This window comes from Panicum virgatum, chromosome 6K (assembly GCF_016808335.1).
Source record: "Panicum virgatum strain AP13 chromosome 6K, P.virgatum_v5, whole genome shotgun sequence".
NCBI lineage: Eukaryota > Viridiplantae > Streptophyta > Magnoliopsida > Poales > Poaceae > Panicum > Panicum virgatum.
This window is the reverse complement of record NC_053141.1, coordinates 9,914,459-9,927,217: the sequence shown is the minus strand read 5'-3', so window position 1 is coordinate 9,927,217 and position 12,759 is coordinate 9,914,459. Positions and strand designations below refer to the sequence as shown.

Sequence of the window (12,759 nt, the reverse complement as noted above, 5' to 3'; positions counted from 1 at the left end):
TCCCGCATGTCCTAGCAAGAAGTAGGAGTCAAATGATGAGTGCATATGACAACAAAGGCATTTAGCAAATTTCAACATGAACAACAAGAATACATATGACAGCAAGAACAATATTTAGCATTTCAAAAAAGGCATCAGAACTGGGAGAGTTAGCTTTGGATTATAACAATTCATGAAGACCTCAGCCTCCAAAGGCATAATGAGCTACTCTATACTTGTCATAAACACCTCAGCCTCGCTATGTGGCATGTGGTTCATGCCTTTTTCGTGGCTGAGATATTTATGTGCAGGTACACACTAGCTGATATGAACAATCTACTTTAATTTGTACTCTCGTATCGATCTCTCAATCTCTCAATCTCTCTCTCTCTCAAGAATCCATGAAGACCTCAGCCTCAGCTCGAAAGGCAGAAGCAGATGGCACACTCCAGCGAGTGTACATGCCATCTGCTTCATACCTTTCGAGGCCGACCTGTTCATGACAAGTACACAGTACCTTATAAGAACAATCTACTTTCATTTATACTCTCGTATCGATCTCTCAATCTATCCTAGTGAACACTGAGGTTGATGTTTAGGTGGATGTTATTTGGCAAAGGTTGAGGTTGAGGTGCTTCACTCTCCAATATCATCATTTGCCAACAAGTATTAGTAAAATTTCTAGCAAGAACATTATTTTTGTGAACAAAATGAACAACAAGTATATATATGACAGCAAGAACAGTATTGCCTAGAGGCGGAGGCGCGAATCTATATCTTGCCTGTGTGACGGCGTGCCCGGGTTTGGATCTTGCCTGCGGGCGGCGCACAGCTCTGGATCTTGGCTGCGCGACAGCGTGCGCTGCTCTGGATCTTGGCTGCAGGCAGTAGCGTGGCTCTGGATCCGATATCACTCTGAAGAATCCATGAAGACCTCCGCCTCGAAAGGCATAAACATATGCCACACTCCAGCGAGTGTACATGGCATATGTTTCATGCCGTTCGAGGCCGATGTTTCATGGCGGCGGCGTGGCTCTGGATCCGATATCACTCTCAAGAATCCATGAAGACCTCCGCCTCAAAAGGCATAAACATATGCCACACTCCAGCAAGTGTACATGGCATATGTTTCATGCCTTTCGAGGCTGACGTTTCATGGCGGCGGCGCGGCTCTGGATCTGATATCACCTCTCAAGAATCCATGAAGACCTCCGCCTCGAAGGGTAGAAGCAGATGCCACACTCCAGCGAGTGTACATGGCATCTGTTTCATGCCCTTTGAGGCCGACGTTTCATGGCGGCGGCGCGGCTCTGGATCTACTTCTTGCCGGCGGCAGGGCGTCTGCTGGCGAAGAGGGCGGTGCGACCGGAGGAGGCGAGGAGGTGGGCACTAAGCTAGGGTTTGAAATGGGAGATGCAAAGGGGTGGCTTTAAGTAGAGTTCCAACTTGACTTAGGTGACTGGTGAGGTTTGTGGCCCGTCACCTTGGACAGCGCTCTTTGAAGATCAACTGAAGATTGTTTCCAGTGTGGCCCGTCACCTTTGTCTTAGGTGACGGGCAACTTTTGTGGTCTGTCACAAAACAGAAATAGGTGACGGCTCTCACATATGTGGCCCATCACCTATGTGTTATAGGTGATGGGCATTGCAGGTGCACTTCCAGACAACACTTGCACTTCCAGAATGCAATTCCAGATAGCACTTGCACTTCCAAACTTGCACTTGCACTTGCACTTGCAATACATTGCCTCAAAATTCAGACAAGAATTAATGTACATTGTACTAGAAATATATTACATCAACATTCAAGGTTTGGCCCTCACTTGAGTTCAAGATGAACATCCAATTCGGGACATCAAAATAAAGACAACAATTAATGTACATTACACTAGGTTTCTTTACGTCCACGCCCACACCCACATTCACGTCCACGGCCTGACTTTGACCTCACACGGATTTTTTTGTTATGGTCGGTCCGTAGGTAGGGAGTCTTGTCGTTGGCAGTTAGGCGAGGAAGTTCACAAGTTGCAAAAGGAGGGATTTCATCAAATTGATTAAACTCCTCCTCATCCACTGCATTTTGCACCCCAACGATCCTTCTCTTGCCAGGAAGGATAATATGCCGTGTCGTCCTAACTGTATCAGGCACATAAAACACTTGCAACACATCTTTTGCCAAAACAAAGGGTTCTGTCTTGTACCCAACATTGCAAAGATCAACGCTGACAAACCCATTCTTGTCACGTGTCACTCCCTATGACCCTTGAACCCATCGACATTTGAATAGGGCAACCTTAAATCCCTGGTAGTTGAGCTCCCATATCTCCTCTATTTGACCATAGTATGGGGCCTTTTGCATATTGTTATCATAAGCATCAATGTGGATAAAGAGATTTTTTGGAATCTTCAACAAATTGCTTATATTTACGCAGCTCAGCTTCTGTCATCTCATCTTTTCCCCTGACATCATGGATCATCTCCTCAACATTGTCGATCAAGGCATCAAACTGGCCGTCATTGCACTCCAAAATGCACTCCTCATTGATGTCATCATAAGCTTGACCATCATCACAGTTGCCTTATTCATCTTGATCATCATCCCTACACCCTTCTTGATTATCGGCGACCCATTTCCCCCTCTCGTTAGGCCCTTCCTCTCCATGCTTATTCCAACAAGTGTAATTTGGTACAAATCCACGAACCATCAAATGCGCATATACCACTTCAAAGTCAGAGTATTTCTCATCATTTTTGCAATCGAGGCACGGACATAAGATTATTGTTTTAGAACTCGCTTCTATGTCGGCCCTCGCAATATCTATGAAAGACTTCAAACCCCTAAAGTACTGCAGACAACAATGGCTACGAAGGCCCATCCAACTTTTATCCTCCATCTACAACCGCAAGAACACAAGATTTTTCAACAAACAATTGCAGATCGAGGAGGGGGATCGACAAAAGAGAAGGGAGATCGAGGGGAATAATTTGGAGCTCTAACCTTGCTGGACCACAAAATCGCCCAAAATCGCCACCGCCGCCGCCGCCGCAGCCTCCGCCCAAGATCGAGGGCAGCTGCCTGCCCGATCGACGGCTGCCAGAGGGGAAATACTAGGTCAAGATCAAATGTGACGGTCATCAAATGGAACCCCGCCACCTTTGTCTCATTAAAGGTGACAGTTATCATCAACAACCGTCACTTATAAACATGGCCCATCACCTATGACATGATTATAGGTGACAAGCAAGTTTTCCCACGGTCACCTATGTCATATAAAAGGTGACGGGCATCCTCAATTAAAAGTGACGGTCGTCATCATGATCCGTCACTTATACAAATGACCCGTCACCTACCTCGGGAATCGCAACCGCCGGTGCCCGCTCTCCGCAACCACACGCCCTCTCGGGAACCGCAACCACTAGTGACCTCTCCGCAACCACGCGCCCTCTCGGCAACTGCGCGCCGTTTCGCATTCCTCACGTCATTATATATACTGCCTCGTCACCTCCGCTCACACCACTGTTGCCATCCCCTCCGCTCACACCTCCGCTCTCACGCCGCCAGCACCGCCGGCGCCGCGATGTCGGGTCGATCAGCCTCTCGCTCCAGCCGCCTCCGCCGCCGCCGCTGCTACGTTGAAGCTGTGGACTCGTCGTTGTCGTCGCCCTTGCCTTCTTCCTCCCCCGGGCCCTCTTCCCCACGTCGCCGCCCTCGCCTTCTTTCTCCCCCACCTGATGCGCCGGCCCCTGCTCCGGCTCCGGTGCCTGACATCCCGGGGTTCGATCCGTTGCACCCCTTCGGCTCCGGCGACGCCTGGGCAATCAGCGTCACGAGGGATTCGTTCAACTACCTCGTCCGCCTTGGTAGACGTCCGGTGAACGCGCCCCTCGTGGAGAACGTCGCCGGATTTGTCTACGCCATCTTCAAGGTGGCGAAAGTTCTCAGGGAACTGCCATGAGACTATATATATATATATCGTAGTAGTTTGTATGTAGCTCCCTTAATATACCCTGGTACCGAATAGCCGATTCAGTACCCGAGCCCACCCGCACTCAACCCTGCACCCGACTACAGCCGGCGCCCGGTTTTCTGCAACCCCCACCCGCCCGGTTTTCTTTCATCCCCCACACCCCCCACGATGGAGCGGTTTTTCTACCCCACCAGCTCGCAGATGCGATTCCCAGCGCCGACCACCGGACCCCGTACTTCCCTGCAAGCGCCCCGCCCGGCGTCGCCCGCCCGCGCGATTCCCTGCGCAGCCGGCGTCCGCGCCGCCCGGCGAGCTGCAGCTCCCTCTCCCGCCAGCCCCCGTATTTTCTTGCGCGTGCCTCGCCTGGCGACGCCGGCCCGCGCGATTCCCGGCGACCGCGCCGCCCGGCGAGCTCCAGCGCCGAGTGCCCTTGCCCCCCTCTCCTGCCGTCCCGGTGGTAGCCTGACGCCGCTGTGCCGCATCCTCGACTCACCCGCCTCCGGCCATCATCGTGAGACGCTACCCTGATGGAGTCTTCTGGTACATAATCGTCTCCCATTCGCTGCCTGCTTCAATTCCCCTTTTGTGCTCTCGTGCGCCTCACCCCCATCTCCCGTGCGACTCCTCCCTGCAGATTTGACAGCGTCCATGCCGCCTCCCTCTCGCCACTGGCAGTGACGGAAGGTGCCTCTCTAATCCCCCAGATGCTGCCTTTTCCCCCTGCCATTCCCCTCCCATCCTATTTCCCTCACCAACCCACCTTGTTGTAGATCTATTCGGTCTTGTTGCATTCCGAGACCGCACATGCACGCCGGCTTCCTCGGCTCGCGGTGCCAGATTTGGGGCGTGGTTGGCCTGAAGAAGCAAGCGCAGTGCCCATAGAACGAGTTTAGAATTATGTTTGATTCGAACTTTTCTGCGTGATTTTGATTTTTTTTTCTGTTGGGCAGGGGGAGTTCCGTAAAGGGGAGTCGTGGCTGACTCCTGGTCCCTTCCTCGACTCGGATCTGGTAGGGCTGCTACCGTGGTGGATGGGTTCCTCTATTCATGCACCTCTCATATGAATTCAGGCGATAATTTGCTTGTTGTTGATCTCGTGTGTGTCTGAGGTTGGTACATGCTTACTATCGCCGTGGAGTTTTATTTAGAAAATCTATTTTCATTATCAGTTTTTCATATGCACGGATAGGTGCTGGTGCTATTGAGACCGAGTACATTGTATGGACGATTGAGCAACTGCGTTGCACTCCATTTCGATGGATGGAAAGTAAATGATATTATTCCAACTGTGCATGATATTATTGAGCGACTATCCATAGGCATGCTTATGTATTCTGAAATTTCAGTATCCAATTATGCATGCTGCTTTGCATGCTGCAAAACCATTTATATATTTCTGAGATGCTTATCTTTGAATATGGACATCATAGTATCTTGTCAATTCCTGCTGATTTGGACTGAATAATATGGTGACAAATTCCTAAGTCTGCAGCCAGTTCATGCACTTGATTACATCATGTCTATGGGGTTTGTTGCAACACAATTCCAATCTATTGTTACTTGATAATAGTTTTGCTCTTATGTAATGTGTATAGGCTGTCTTTAACCTGCACATACTAATAATTCTTAGCTCTTATACAGATTGCAATATGCATGCTGGGAATTATACTTTTGCATCAAATGTTTCCTGCGGAATGATCTCTTGTGGAAGTTATACTTCCCTAACTGATTACCACTTCAAGTCACTCAGTTAAGGTTGGATTAGATTGTTGACCCCATTGCTTTGCTAACTGAATTAGTGTTTGGTGACTTTATTTTGTGAATATGACTAGTTGAGTTCCTGTTCAGAATTCAGATAAGCAACTTGTTTTTGTTCAGAGATGTAAATGTCCAGATGTGTGTGCTTCTTAGTTGTCACTGCAAGATATGCATTCACCCGAACGATGCTGATCTGGTTTGCCAATACAATTTTGGTGCTACATGAAGAGTTTGATTGGTTTGATTGCTTGGTATGAGTTAATATATTTGGATCAATATACTTTCTTAATTATTGCAGATGTTCTGATGCATTGGCCCCTCTATACATTGTGGTTCATGAATCATGATACTAGTTTGCATGATCAATGTGCCTTGTTCTATCTGAAATACTTATGGTATGCCCCATTGGCTTCATCTTTAATCCCTAACGTTGGGTGTTGCTGTCTCTACAGCAATGAAGGGATCGGTCCAGCTGCCTTCCTGCAGAGCCCATTCTGACTGAAGCTGGTGGAGACGAGCAGAAGGCCGATAACGTGACGTGAATCCCCCAATCTCTGCTGATTTCGACTCAAACGCAGCCTTTTCGAGTATCCTTTGTACAGGTGTCGGGCGCTAGGACCATCTTCTTGTGAAACCTATATGTGCGGAGGTTAGGTTCCTGCCTGCAGCTTTGACTTGGTTTCCCATTGTCGTCATTCTCTTCAACTCCCGTTCATTTTGTTTTAGCTCTTGCATGAGATGGGTCCTGCCAACTTCTTTCTTTTTGATATTAATATATTTTTAAAAATTGATTGCTATATGTAGTAAAGGATGGATCACAGTGTCACTTCCATATTTGCTATATGACCTAGCCTCTAGTTGGTTTTGTCGACCACTCTTCTTAAATTGCACATATTGTACTTTAGGAATGCCGTTCAATATGGAATTAACTATCAATGTAGTAGCTGATGTTACAGACTTAAGTTTCCTGCTTGTTACAATTTAAAGGTGTTGCTTAGGACACCTTGCACTAAGATGGCATTTAGTAATCTCTTCTGTTTTGATTAATTTGGATGGCACTACTCTTACTTCGATAGTGTCAGCATGATCAGATTAGATGGAATGATGATAGCTACATTGTCATGGCTCATGGAATCTATGAAAAAATTAAATAAATGATCTAGAAAAATTAAAAACATAGACTTCTAATATGCTGGATCAGAGAAAACTATTTGGGTGCCTGGACCTGAACTTGTATGCTAGCTCATAATGGTGCATGACCATTCTGCATTTTCCCCGTATCTTTTGTTCTGAACTATTGATATCTGCCTGCAGCTCCAAGATCACATTATAGCACATGGTCGGGCTCCAAGATCACATTATAGCACATGGTCGGATGAAACAAGATTGACTTTTGTTTGCATTATTGAAGACGTCAAATAAGCTTTCAGATAATGGTGAAGAAAGTGTAGAAAATTAATGTTAGCTTGATGGTTCATGTCTTCCGGAGACATCCCTTTGTATGCCTGCAATGTGATCCCTACTAACCCTTCTTATGGTGTGATAATGTGTTCCAAAGAAATTAAATGCGAGATGCAGCCATGCTGGGGAAGGCCGGTATATGCATTTTTTTTTCTTTCCTTAACTTGTATATGCCAATCAATGGCTAGATTCTAGATTCAAATTACAGCTATGTAAGTTCTTTCCTCTATCCTTTTAATTAATTCATATAGTTATCTCTTTTAATAGTTGTCGGGTTCATAAAGATAGCACAGCGCACAGAATCTTGGTTTCCGATCAGTAAAATCCATCCACTTCATTTCACAAAATCCTTTTTGGTTTGTCTCTTAGTTCTTATTATAAAGATTAAGAGTTTATTCTAAAACATCTTGTTTCCATCTATCGGTTGATGTTTTGCGATTCTCCCTTAAAATGTAAATAATCGATTTTGAATCCTGCAACGTAACGAAAGAATACCAATGCGCCAGATTAAAATATAAAACAAACTAGACATAGGTGCAGCCGCAGATGTGATAGGGCATTGAAATCACAAAAATATATTTTTTATGCCTCTGATTGATGCAGTTGATTCGTTAATTTATTTTGACTGGGTCCCACCATTCGTTTCTGCACGTAATAATTTTGTTTGATCGAGCTTTAAACTGGACAGAAATTCAGATCTCACGATCTCATGGAAACCCGACAGAGCAGACTTTGAAAAAAACCGGGGGAGGTCCATTGGTCACCAGACCCACACGTGCGCACGAAACGGGAAAAAAAAAAAGCTGGCGCGGAGCGTTGGCCTCCAGTCACGCGGGGAGGGCGGCTGCAGGCCGTGCGTCGGGACGCGCTCGGGTGCCTGCGGGATGGTTGGCTCGGGTACTGAATAATATTCAGTACGCTGGCTACCCATTAGCCGAGTCATATATATATATATAGGACACCGCTATTCAGTACTCTGGGTATGGAATAACTGTTCCCTACCCGAGCCGCCGAGCCCATCGACTCGCGCCCGTCCGCGCGCCCAGCCGTCGCGAGGTTGTTTTGAACGCGCGCCTGGTTTTGAACGCACGCCGGTTTTCCTCTCCATCCCGCACACGCACGTCTCGTCTGCAGTTCTTTTTTTTGAAATCGCTGGAGTTTACGATATGGCCACGCCATGCACAACGACGCCGGCAGTCTCGATGAGTTAAGCATCGTGAAATCATGTAGTGTGCTTGTGAACCGTAAAACTCCCAATTATTGACAACTGATGAAGTAGTCTAATAGTAAAAAATTATACTCTCAACAAAAATACAATCAAGGTAGCTTTATCAGCATGGACATAAAAACTTCAATTCTATAAAATCTATCATCAAAGTCAATTAATTTCCTTGTCACAGACATGTGTGAACATAAAAGGCCTTCCCAATCTCATATAACAAAACATATTGATGCAAAAAATCTTATTATCTTAAACAAACCATACATTTTTTCTGAGCCGGTTCATAAATACCATAAGCACACAAGATGAAGCCATATTGGCATCACTATTTCTATCATCTGCCAATCCGAACTTACATTTTCATAAGAATCTATACAGAGAGGTTTTAAATATACCATCCTCACATGAAACTCACAATCTATCTACTGTACCATGGATGCTCTGCAGAAAATTCATTGAGTGCTGAACAGGGGAATCAAAGGGGAATCGTCCCTAAACACCTAGGCCCCATTTGGCCAGGCTCCGCTGGCTTTAGCTCTAGCCACTGTAGCTGGCCGAACCAGTGCCACACAGGCTCCTAATTGTGATGATGGGGTCCCCTCAAAGATGGCGCTTTCAATGGAGATCATTGTGTCCACCTCACATCCTGCAAAAAAAAACAATTGAATATGCTAGCGTCATACTTGTAGATTGACTTCCTAAAAATTATTTGAATGAACATTTTTAAGAAAATCACTAGCTATTGCACAAACACCAAGGTATTTAGGAGCGGGAATTAAATCACTAACTGAATTATTGAAAGACTATCCTTGGCACAAGCATGATTTCTTTGGAACACATCATCACACCACAAGGCTTAGAAAGAATAACATCACAGGCATGCAAATGGATGTCTCAGAGAGACATGAACCATCACTCTAACAAGAGTTTTATACATCGATCAATGCTTGCGGCTGGCCGGCCATGCCACAGGTGGTCTGTCGCTCTCCAGCAAGCAGCTCCTCTTGTGCACGCGATCTCCAGCAAGCAAGCAACTCCAGGCTTCATAACGGGTGATCTCCAGCAAGCGAGCAACACCGCCAGCACGTGCAATCTCCGGCAAGCAGTCCTAGTATCCAACTTGCTGCACAAAATACAGGCATGATTGATGAGCTGACAGTTACCCGTTGCTACTGCTACTGCTATCCTAGTGCACACAATTCAGAAAGAGATGCCTAGCTATCAGCAACTATTTGGCAGGCCTGCGATCCCTCTCCAGCCAGAACCTTTGCAGATCCCATGTCGTTTCACTTGGCAACCTCCCTGATGGCCTTACAACATTCTTCTCCTTGCTCTGCACATCTGTAGGTAATACTGAAATCAGTAATTTGATGATGAGAAAAACCTAAGGGATTTGAGACGTAGCAAGATTTCAGTACGAGGACATTTTTTAACTGATGCTGGAGATACGGGACAGAGGTTGGAATGGGCAAGGAGTAATAAAAATAAAAAGAACCACTTTTGTTCATACTAGGAATATCTGATCTGAATCATGGGTAGCGTGCTTGAGATCTTTTAGTAAACTGTCAACTAAAAATGATTGTCAAGAAGAAAAAAAATCAGCACAGTATAATCAGTACAAACTACATGAACATGAGACAGAGCATGCAGAAGGCTTGGTTACATCGAGATCACAATTCAATGCTCACAGTTGGTAGTGTCAAAAGCATTAGGCACACGAGATTTACCCAAAACTGGGTGCAGTCTCGATTCAAGTATCAATGCATCCAAATAGACGTGCAGATACATTGAGCTCCAACACCAAATGAGATCTGACTCAATGTGCTTTCACGGGAAAAGAATTAATCCAGCTTTCTACTAGATTATTACTCATCAAAATTGCTGTGAAAAGCTGAATTCGTGATTGTTTGACTGACCTGCTAGCTCAAATCCTCCATCCAGCATGTGTACTAGATCTCAATTGCAGACGAATCTATATGTGCATATGGAACAAAATGCGTTGATGCATCTATTTACCAGCGATTCAGCTTCCTCCACGCCGGACTGGATCTCGAACAGCTTTTGCTTCCTTCTCTGCGGAGATTCAACCTAATCAGCGAAACAATCAACAAAAGCTGGGGCTCCCCAACGGAATCAAGATGGGGAATCAGATTAAACAGGGGAAGCTTGCTTACCTCCATCAAGGGCAGAGGCAGCGGTGCACTTGCGGGAGAGGGAGGCCGCGGCCACGCAGTATTGCCTCTCGCAGCCCTCGAACACCTTGCTCATGGCTGCTGCTCGCGGCTCGCCTCGATCTTGGAACGGGCTCGCGGAACGGGGTCGGGATGAGGGAGCACCGTCGGAGGAGGGGAGTGGCGTCGACCCCGTCCCTACGCCGCCGTGCCCACCACCGGCGGTGGGGGCCGCCGCTGCCGGCGGGGAGGAGGAGGGGGCGGGGAGGCTGCAGTTGCCTCGTCGTCCCGCGCATCGGCGGCGGCGGCGGGCGGCGATGGAGGAAGCTGCGACCGGCAGGGTGGTGAGGACGGGAGCTGGGTGGTTGGGTGTGGATCCGGCTCCTGCTGCTCCTTCCTCCCATGAATCTGATGCCTCCCGACGCGCTGCCGCCATCAGGTGCACCGGCGGTGGGGCCACCGCTGCCGGCGGGGGAGGGGGGGCGGGAGGCTGCGGGCGCCTCGTCGTCTCGCGCGTCCGCGGCGGCAGGGGGGAGCTGGGCGGTTTTTTTTTTTGATGAGGGGAGCTGGGAGGTTGGGCGTGGGGATAGGGGTGGAGGTGGTGGGGGATGTCGCGAACCGAACAGATAAACCGGCGATCGGAGCGACGCGGATCGGTGCGCCGACTGACTCAGGAATGGAATTGCTTATTCCAGATACTCAATAGAGCTAATATATATATATGACACCGCTATTTCATATCTTGGGTATAGAATATTATTCCATACCCGAGCCCCCGCCAGCACGCTTGCCTAGCCCCCGCACCGACGCGCGCAGAGCGAGCGCGACTGGTTTTTTTTTTGGAGCGTGCGCGGTTTTTCATGCCCATCGTGCGCACGTCTCCTCGCTTCGTTGTCCCTAATCGCTGGAGAAAAGACAATCGCCTACTTCTGGAACCACGGTGTAAAAAGAATAATTTTGTGATTCAGTTACCCTGCTAGTCCATTACGTGATATGAGCTACATGTAGCTTGTTTTATATTTTATAATCTTGCGCCTTGGTATTTACAATCGCACATTTTGTAGTAACGAGATGCATCATACATCTATACCTTGATTGGTCAACAAGAGTATGTTTTCACCGTTTGAAAACAACGATGGTACACTAGATTAAAAAAGAATTAATCTGTGCCAGTACGTGGAGAGCAACAATTGTTTTTCCAAGTGGCAGTACAATATTTCCAATCATGCCATGTAATCAAGGAATACAAAATTGAACAATAAATCCAAATTTATTCTCTATCTGCTTGAAAAACAGTCTTGTCTGTTGTAGTCATCCTTTTAGCTGGCTTTTGACCTCTTAAACAATGGCATTTTTAGCCTGCAATGGAATCAGGAAAAAATAAAATGAATGTTGTACACCAATCACCTAAGTGATAGACTCAACTGTACAATTTTGTAGACCAAATGAAGTGATCACAAATATTCCCATGAGTAACCTGATTCAAAATAAAAAAAAAAATTATCTCTGCTGCGCCAATGAGTATTTCCAACGTTCAAGAAACAAAAGTGATGGCACTGATATGGAGCATAGCTAAGACAAGGTGGTAATACAGGCTGGCCTTACTAGGCAATTAAGCTCACCTCTGCATCAGTTTCTGCCAGAAAAATGAGCAGTGCAGATTCAGGAAAAATCTCCAATGTTACGAAGAGATTAAAACTGCATATGACCTTTGTCAAAAAGAAATCAATGGTATGTTTCCATTAATATGAGATAATCCTAGGATAATGAAGGGTATGTTTCCATTATATGAGATAATCCTAAAATAATTAATTGCATGGCTACAGGAAAGAAGCAGCATGCATGTATCATTATCAAACTGAAATTATTTCTCAGCTGTAAATTTGAACAAACCTGCATGCACAACAGTTACACAACAAACATCAGCAACAAAGAGTACAAGTAATCAGTGTGCATCCAAAATTGAGCAGAGGATATGGCCTTCTTCCATCGAACGAACAAGAACTAGTGGTCCTCCTGCCCTGCACAGACCCATCTCACCATCTGGCCATCTTCCCTGCATCCAAACCAATAAATCAAGAACACTGCAATAATCCATGTATCCAGCATCATACCAATTGGTTAGTAATACTAGGATGTGTGGAGTGTTCCCTGTAATTGTTGACTTGACCATTTGCTCGTCCAGCTTGCTCCTGCATCTC

General features: G+C 46.5%; 1 protein-coding gene and 2 long non-coding RNA genes across 25 annotated transcripts; 1 reads left to right on the top strand and 2 right to left on the bottom strand.

The window, feature by feature from the left end:
* Positions 1 to 4,065: 4,065 nt before the first annotated feature.
* On the top strand, positions 4,066 to 7,429 carry LOC120711653. 11 transcript variants are annotated; one of them, XR_005690389.1, is made up of 6 exons: positions 4,073 to 4,486; positions 4,581 to 4,630; positions 4,717 to 5,701; positions 5,825 to 5,955; positions 6,157 to 6,353; positions 7,019 to 7,429. It is a non-coding gene; the product is annotated as an uncharacterized LOC120711653 (long non-coding RNA). The 11 variants fall into 11 exon arrangements; XR_005690387.1 differs by having other exon boundaries at positions 4,066 to 4,486; positions 4,717 to 5,213; positions 5,588 to 6,353; XR_005690390.1 differs by having other exon boundaries at positions 4,066 to 4,486; positions 5,795 to 6,353.
* A 1,172-nt stretch (positions 7,430 to 8,601) lies between these two features.
* Positions 8,602 to 11,213, bottom strand: LOC120711651 (Krueppel-like factor 14). Of its 13 annotated transcripts, none has more exons than XR_005690379.1 (5): positions 10,562 to 11,131; positions 10,404 to 10,475; positions 9,653 to 9,728; positions 9,323 to 9,510; positions 8,602 to 9,033 (listed from the first exon to the last, which is right to left on the bottom strand). XR_005690379.1 is itself a non-coding variant. In XM_039997253.1 (5 exons), coding segments are annotated over exons 1-5 (372 nt in total). In that variant the 5' UTR covers positions 10,568 to 11,136; the 3' UTR covers positions 8,602 to 9,031. The 13 variants fall into 13 exon arrangements, 3 of the variants coding, with proteins under 3 accessions (XP_039853187.1, XP_039853186.1, XP_039853185.1); XR_005690373.1 differs by having other exon boundaries at positions 10,115 to 10,460; positions 10,562 to 11,129; XR_005690375.1 differs by having other exon boundaries at positions 10,304 to 10,460; positions 10,562 to 11,125.
* A 454-nt stretch (positions 11,214 to 11,667) lies between these two features.
* LOC120711650 lies at positions 11,668 to 12,336 on the bottom strand. The gene is made up of 2 exons (XR_005690369.1): positions 12,181 to 12,336; positions 11,668 to 12,035 (listed from the first exon to the last, which is right to left on the bottom strand). It is a non-coding gene; the product is annotated as an uncharacterized LOC120711650 (long non-coding RNA).
* Positions 12,337 to 12,759: the final 423 nt, after the last annotated feature.